The following is an 8,042-nucleotide window of genomic DNA, read 5'->3' as shown; positions in this document are numbered from 1 at the left end:
TGCGCCCTTCTCTTGAAGCCTACTTTTCCAAGCCACGCATCCTAAGTCATGCCTCACCGCATCATAATTTCCCTGACCCCAGGTTTAACTCTTGCCCTGTAGTACACACTTTTCCCTCTCCATCACGAGTGTAAAAATCACCGAATTATGGTCACTATCCCCAAAGTGCTCACCTACCTCTAATTCTAACACCTGGCCTGGTTCGTTACCCAGAACCAAATCCAGTATGGCCTCACCTCTTGTTGGCCTGTCTACATATTGTGTCAGGAAACCCTCCTGCACACATTGGACAAACACCGACCCATCTAACGAACTCGAGCTATAGCTTTCCCAGTCAATATTTGGAAAGTTAAGGTCCCCCATAACAACCACCCTATTACTTTCACTCTTCTCCTGAATCATCCTCGCAATCCTTTCTTCTACATCTCTGGGGTTATTAGGAGCCCTGTAGAAAACTCCTAACAGGGTGACCTCACCTTTCCTATTCCTAACCTCAGCCCAAACTACCTCAGATGGCGAGTCTTCATCCATCGTCCTTTCCACCGCTGTAATACTATCTTTGACAAGCAATGCCACACCTCCCCCTCTTTTACCCCCACCTCTGACCCTACTAAAACATTTAAACCCTGGAACCTGCAACAGCCAATCCTGTCCCTGTTCTATCCATGTCTCCATAATAGCCACAACATCGAAATTCCGGGTACCAACCCACGCTGCAAGTTCAAAATAGCTGTGTTCAAAACTGGGAGAGGTCAGAGTCAACCGAGGAAAGCTGATCTCAAGGGGCAAAGGTAGAGGGGATGGTTAGGAATGAGGGGAAAAGCTAGAAGATGGTTGGAAGAGAATGAAAGGTGACATGAAGAATTTTTTCCTATGCAGAGAATGTATACACCCAAAAAGCTGGAGGAGGTAGATTACATTATGGCTTTCAATAGGGAATTGAATATAAACATACAATCTACATCTTGGAGGTTGCCACTGACCAGAAACTATATTAGACCAGCCACAAAGACGGTGGCCACAAGAACAGGTCAGAGGGTAGGAATTCTGCAGGAAGTAACACACCCCCTCTCTTCCAAAGGCTGGCTGTCATCTACAAGGCACAGATCAGGAGCATGATAGAATATTTACCGATTACCTGGATGGGATGAGCTCTAACAGCACTCAAGAAGCTCCACAACATCCAGGACAAAGAAACCCACTTGACTGACATCTCATCTACCACCTTCATTCCTTCCACTATCAGTACGCAATGGCAGAAGTATGCACTGTCCACAGGATGCACAGTGGCATCACATCCAGGCTCCTTCACTACCACCTTTCACACCCATGAGGTCTATCATCTAGAAGGTCAAGGGCAAATATTTCCCCTCCAAGTCACGCAATATCCTGACTTGGAACTCCATTGACCCAATGATGGTAAAGCAATGACAAAGTACTAAATCACCTTCCCAACAGCACTCTGGGTAATCCTACAGCCCAAGGACTGCAGTGGTTCAAGGAGCAGTTAACTGCCACATTTGAGGGTGATTGGTGATGGGTAATGAATGCAGGACAAACTAGTGACACCATATCCCATGAACTAATGAAAACAAGATAAACATTTGATGTTAAAAAAAATGTGCTACAGGTTTGTGGGTGAGTGGGCTAAAATAAATTGCTCTTGCAATGAGCCAGTGCACATTCCTAGGGCTGAATGGCCTCCTCTATACATCCATTTTGCTTGGTTGGAGACACTGGTCAGCTGGGTGACTTCGACCGTTTTGTATATTTAAATAAATACAAGCACTGTCTTTGTGTTATACCAGGTAAATGTACACCACCACCCCCCCGCCCCCCCCACCAACACACACCACACACACCACCCACACACCACCCACCACACAGCCATTATCTACAATTCATTTGGTGAACTGCTAAAACAAAGAACTGTATAATTACCATGTGCAAGGTTTTATTGACCTCCTAATTACATGGGCTTGGAATCAAGACTGGAGGGTTGAAATTCTGATCCATAGGGATAAAAGCCTAGGATAATGTGTAGCTAGAGTCGGGGACTACATTCTGAAGTAAAACCCATAGCTGCCAGGTTTCCATCTCGATCAAGATACAAATCCCAGGACTGGAGGGTCACTTCATATCCCCACTCTGTACATTCTGGAAGCATCAGATTTTTTTTTTACATTGTAAAAGCACAATCCGAAAGTCATTAATTCAGTTACTACAGCTATTCTCTGAGGTATTTCTCATACGTATTCTCATATTCCATCTGTTTCTGTTCATTTTGAAGTTGTTCATAAATTATCAAAAAAGATGAAACCATAACACAAAAAGATTTGGATCTGACTGAAAAATGAACTGTATGCTCACCCACTAGTGGTAGGTCGATCCCATTCATCATCACTCAATGTTGCTTCATGATACAGGTTATTATGATGCCTGTTGGCAGGTGAGAAACTTAGTTTGGCACTTCTCCATTCATGTGCATGAAGACTGTAGCCAGAGGCTTGATAGCCAGAAGGACCTACGCGAAGACACAATAAGAGATTCAAACCAATCATTTCAGAAACAATAGGTTTGATAAAAGATTCAGAACAAGTTAAAACATTGGCAATATCATCCACATAACACAAGTGTAGGAAATTTGCAAGTCAAGAAAAAAATTATCGTGAAGGATCATTCAATGATTATGTCTCACAACCAAGAAGATTAACAAAAAGAAATAAATATCAAATTCCTTGAGTTGATTATTAATATTCCCTGGATTGTAATTTGGTGGAACGGAATTTGAGTTTTGTTGAAAAAAAGGACATATTTTGCTGAACTATTGTAAAAGGGAAAACATTGATACTGCACGGGAGGAGAGGGCTGATTTGAGACGTGGATTCTGGTAAAGGTGTTGCCATGACAAATGAATCAGTTAGATGACAACTGACAGTTAACTGCTCATGTTCTGTCTGCAAAGAAAAAGGATCTGTGTATTCGTTTATTTAGTGTTTGGATGCACAAGTACATCACAGTGAACCTGACTGACAATCTTAAATCATACCAGCAATAAAATTTGAATGCCACATTACTCGTGTGAAAGGTAGGCAGAATCATGTGTTGCATAACCAGTTGTATTGCTACTGCATAGCAGTAGTGTAAAACAGCTAGAATATTTCAGATACTTTCCTCTTTTGAGCTAAACTGGGAACTTTTCAGGACCAAATGAGACAGCCTAAATCCCACTCACTTATTGAAAGGTAAAAGTGAGAAATGATCTCATCAGAGTTGTCACTATTCGACAAGAGTTTGATGTGACCTAATTCAGTATCAATCCTTCATGTTGGACAAATCATTGTCAATTAGGCCAACCTTATAATATGTGGAATCACAGGAATCCAACACATGATAATTCCTGACCAATTTCTCAAAAATCATTGAGAAAGGGAGCTCATTTGACTGTTCTATTTCAAAGGTGGGCACAGAATAAAGCCCATTAGGGTGCGTAAGAACATTTTTAAATGCAGCTGTGAATTTAAGTATAGCAAACCTATCATCCACATCTTTGAAATACACAAGGTTGGATATCTTTCCAAAGAAGAGTTTTTTTTTGCAGGATATCGCAAATTAAAATTGAATAAATTGAAATCAAGATGTTTGAGAGAGCTGGAGCCAGTGGGAATCTCACTGCAACATCATTTGGCCTTTGTTAAAATTGAACTCAACTACATGAGTTCATAAGTTCAACAAATTCTGATTCACAGATTCTGATCATAGATTGCCACAATTGCAATGAATGATTGATTAATAGGCTAGCAGTCAAATGAGCACATTGACAGCACATTGCTATCGACATGTAAGTGCTAATCTATTTCAGATGATCCTGGAAGGGGGTTATCTCAAAATATTTGAGCAACTGGTGAAGCTAGGTGTTTCATGCTGCTACTAGGCAATAGTAATAGATTAGATTCCCTACAGTGTGGAAACAGGCCCTTCGACCCTCCGAAGAGTAACCCACCCAGAACCATTCCCCTCTGACTAATGCACCTAACACTATGGGCAATTTAGAATGGCCAATCCACCTGACCTGCACATCTTTGGACTGTGGGAGGAAACCGGAGCACCCAGAGGAAACGCACACAGACACGGGGAGAATGTGAAAACTCCACACAGACAGTCAGCCGAGGCTGGAATCGAACCTGGGACCCTGGTGCTGTGAGGCAGCAATGCTAACCACAGAAATGCTGGCTGACAGGATGCTGTCATGGAGCCAAACCCATATTCTGCCGATACATAAAAATGAGTAAAGTAGTTTATCAAATTCAGTGCTAGTGAGATGTAAGTTACAAAAGCCGTACATCCCTAAGATCGGTGGACCATACCAAACCCTATGTCTTTTCAGTTGTTCACAATGAGCAAGTTAATAACTGTATCCAATCAGCCTGCACTTGCAACACAATGCCAAACATTAGGGCAACAATTGTTAAATAATCACAAGTATGCAAATAATTAAGCTGACAAAAGATTTATGATAGGCTCTCAGTGTAGCATACTTGTGCATATATGAAGCTATATATAAACACATAGGGGCCTGTTCTTTGTAGAAAGGATATACACAGAGTTTTTTCCATCTCGCAAAATGGTGACAGCCATGCTCTAGTTCATTTCTCTGCACAATGCCTTGACCAGAGTCAACCTGCCTGGTTTAAAACTTAAAGAAAGCTTGGCAGTTAACAGTTAATTAACATCGAAATGTGCATTCTTCATGCTAATGCCTCCACCAATGAGTTCACTTGTCAACCAATCAACATTCTCCACTCAGAGAATAAATATTATTTTCCCTTTACGTTGGTATTCCTGCAAATTGGAATGAGGAGTGAAAGATTGTGTCTTTTGAAATTAATGTACCACTTCCACTCCAGCAAAATGTTGCGGCCGAGGCTAAGTTACAGTTCAACATTACATACAGCCACAAAAAAATGTAACCATACTGGCAAAATGCAGATTAAGGAAATATCATCCAATTTAACAATTGCTTTGTCACGTTCACAGATAGAAAACTTGAGCTTACTGTATTAAGCCATCCTTTATTTAATCAAAACTAATAGTCCTCAAATTATAGCATGCAATATGTCTTCACTTAAAGTTGTGGTTGCATTCATAAAAATTGCACCTTTAAGTGAATCATAGCTTCCCAGAGAAATCAATGTTGACTTGTGTTAGGTTCCTTCAGACATTTCTTGCTTGCAAATAAACAATAAAAGGTTAGCATATACTTCTTTATGTACACAGTGCTATATATTTCTAGCTGAAATAACATGCAAAATAAAATAAAATTTTATATAAAACAAACACTAAATTTTGGGACCTCAGTAGAAATCAACTTAAAAACATCAAGTTGAAAATGGTGTACATTCTTAAATGCTTATTCATAAACAAAGTGACTTTAAAAATACTTAGTTGATCGTGTTTAAAAGGACTAGACTCCATCTAGTGGTGGAAACCGGCTGGTGGAGGAAGAGCAATGCACGAGGTTGAGGCTAGGACATCAGTGCAAGCTCAGAATGACAGGCTTTAGAGAAAGAGACAAAGCTTACTTTAAACAGAACGGTTGCTGGAGGAAGGTATGGGTGAAAGGAGCTGGAGGAAGGTCAGTAGGAATTCAGGAGCAAATGGAGGTGATGAAAGAAGATCTTGAAAGTAGGGAGATCACAGAACATGAAGACTGTGGCAAACACAATATAAACTCTTTACATTAAACAAATATATTGTCATTACTGCATTAACAATGCAGATGTTAGTTGAAACTTTATTGCTGGAACAGCACAGCAGGTCAGGCAGCATCCAGGGAACAGGAGATTCGACGTTTCGGGCACAGGCCCTTCTTCAGGAATGAGAAGAACAGAAACAGAATCCCCAAGTGGAAAATGAAGTGTTGTTCTTTGAACTTGCGTTAAGGAACACTGCAACAGATCTGGGACAGAAATGTTGGTGTAGGAACACAGTGGTGTGTTGAAGTGGAGGCAGTGGGAAACTCTGGGTCATGTTTTACAGACAGAGTGTAGGTGTTCAGCAAAGCGGTCATCAAATCTGTGTTTCATCTCCCCCGATATACAGGAGACCACATTCTGAGCAGTGAATGAAATAAATGAGTTGAGAGAAGTGCAGGTAAGCTGCTGCTTCACCTGGAAGGTGTGCCTGAGGCCTTGGATACTGAGGTTGGAGGAAGTAAATCGGCAAGTAAGTCACCTTGTGCAAGACCAACCCCTTCCCACAAACGTCACTTCAATATATTACCACCTTTCCTGAGCTGTTAACAGTTCTGATGAAGAATCGCCAGACTCGAAATATTATCTTGCTTTCAAAGAACACAGAACATTACAGCACAGTCCAGGCTCTCTGACCCTCAATGTTGTGCTGACCTGTGAAACCAGCCTGAAGCTGAACTAACCTGCATTGTTGCATTATCATCCATATGTTTATCCAATGGCCATTTAAAAAGACATTAAAGTCGGTGAGTCTACTACAGTTGCAGGCAGGGAGTTTCACGCCATTACTACTCTCTGAGTAAAGAAACTACCCCTCTGACATCTGTCCTATATCTATCACCGCTCAATTTAAAGCTATGTCCTCTCATGCTAGCCATCACTATCCGAGGAAAACGTCTCTCTCTGCTAACACTATCTAATCCTCTGATCATCTTTCACATCTCTATTAAGTCACCTCTCAACCTCTTCCTTCTAACGAAAACAGCCTCAGGTCACTCAGTCTTTCCTCAGAAGACCTTCCTTCCATACCAGACAATATCCTCATAAATCTCCTCTGCATCTTTTCCAAAACTTACACATCCTTCCTATAATGTGGTAACCAGAACTGTACGCAATACTCCAAGTGCGGCCACACCATAGTTTCCTACAGCTGCAACATAACCCCATGGTTCATATGCCTTCTTAACAATCCTATTAACCTGGGTGGCAACTTTCAGGGATCTATGTACATGGACACGGAGATCTTTCTGCTCATCCACACTGCAAGAACCTTACCATTACCCCAGTACTCTGTATTACTGTTACTTCTTCCAAAATGAATCACCTCACACTTTTCTGCATTAAACTCCATTTGCCACCTTTCAGCCCAACTCTGCAGCTTATCTATGTCCCTCTGTAAGCAGCAATATCCTTCAGCAGAAGAAGGGCCTGTGCCCGAAACGTCGAATCTCCTGTTCCCTGGATGCTGCCTGACCTGCTGTGCTGTTCCAGCAATAAAGTTTCAACTTTGATCTCCAGCATCTGCAGACCTCACTTTCTCCTCAATGCAGATGTTAACCAAGTCAACTTTAAATGAGGAGGAACTTCCTGTATGACAGCTAAGTTATTTAATACTTTGATGTAAAATAGTGTGTGGACGATAGTGGTACAGCATATTCAGTTTGGTCACAAGTTACTAGCAAATTATATTTCGTAAAAACATTTTATAATGAGGCATAATATCTTCCATCAAGTTTTGGTTAAGGTATGCAAACCATTGTCAGATATTATTAGTGTGCACTGTGCACAACACTGAAATGTGACATACCTATTTATGAATTTAAAAGCAATCCTCTCATGCAATTGGTAGCAGACAAAATTGTAAACAGTACATTATACAGAGAACACACTTTGCAATCAAGATTTATCCAGGAAACAAGAAACTTTGAACTATGTGAAGTTAGGAAAACACTGAAGGAAATATAATAACCTGGGTGGGATGTTTAATCAATCAAAACACATTACATGCTTCAAGCCAAGATAATTTTAGATAAATTAGTCTAGTCCATATTCATAATGACAGGCTCCTGAAAAGGTGAGAGATATACTATTAACTGAGGGTCACTCTTTTGATGATGGATGTCTAACTGAACATTTGAAAGCTAAATGAGCTTTCCAATTGTCATCGTTCATGTGGGAGGAAATGTGAAGATGCTCAATTGAAAATTATTAACAGTAATAAATTATTTAAACAGACTAAGGTTAATTATCTCATCCAGCCACGCTTTCGAGAATGCTGGTGTAGAGATT

The 8,042-nt window shown here is 40.7% G+C and overlaps 1 protein-coding gene across 7 annotated transcripts in view; it reads right to left on the bottom strand.

Annotated features, from left to right (window-relative positions):
- grip1 (glutamate receptor interacting protein 1) overlaps window positions 1–8,042 on the bottom strand; it is a 458,656-nt gene that overhangs the window by 7,571 nt on the left and 443,043 nt on the right. For all 7 annotated transcript variants that reach the window (XM_043709637.1, XM_043709634.1, XM_043709639.1 and 4 more), the window contains one exon: window positions 2,371–2,524. In XM_043709637.1, the coding sequence (XP_043565572.1) occupies window positions 2,371–2,524 (154 nt within the window). The remainder of the gene's footprint in view (window positions 1–2,370; window positions 2,525–8,042) is intronic.

This window comes from Chiloscyllium plagiosum, chromosome 19, assembly GCF_004010195.1.
Source record: "Chiloscyllium plagiosum isolate BGI_BamShark_2017 chromosome 19, ASM401019v2, whole genome shotgun sequence".
Taxonomy (NCBI): Eukaryota; Metazoa; Chordata; class Chondrichthyes; order Orectolobiformes; family Hemiscylliidae; genus Chiloscyllium; species Chiloscyllium plagiosum.
Note: the sequence above shows the minus strand (reverse complement) of the source record. Positions and strands in the feature narration are given on the sequence as shown.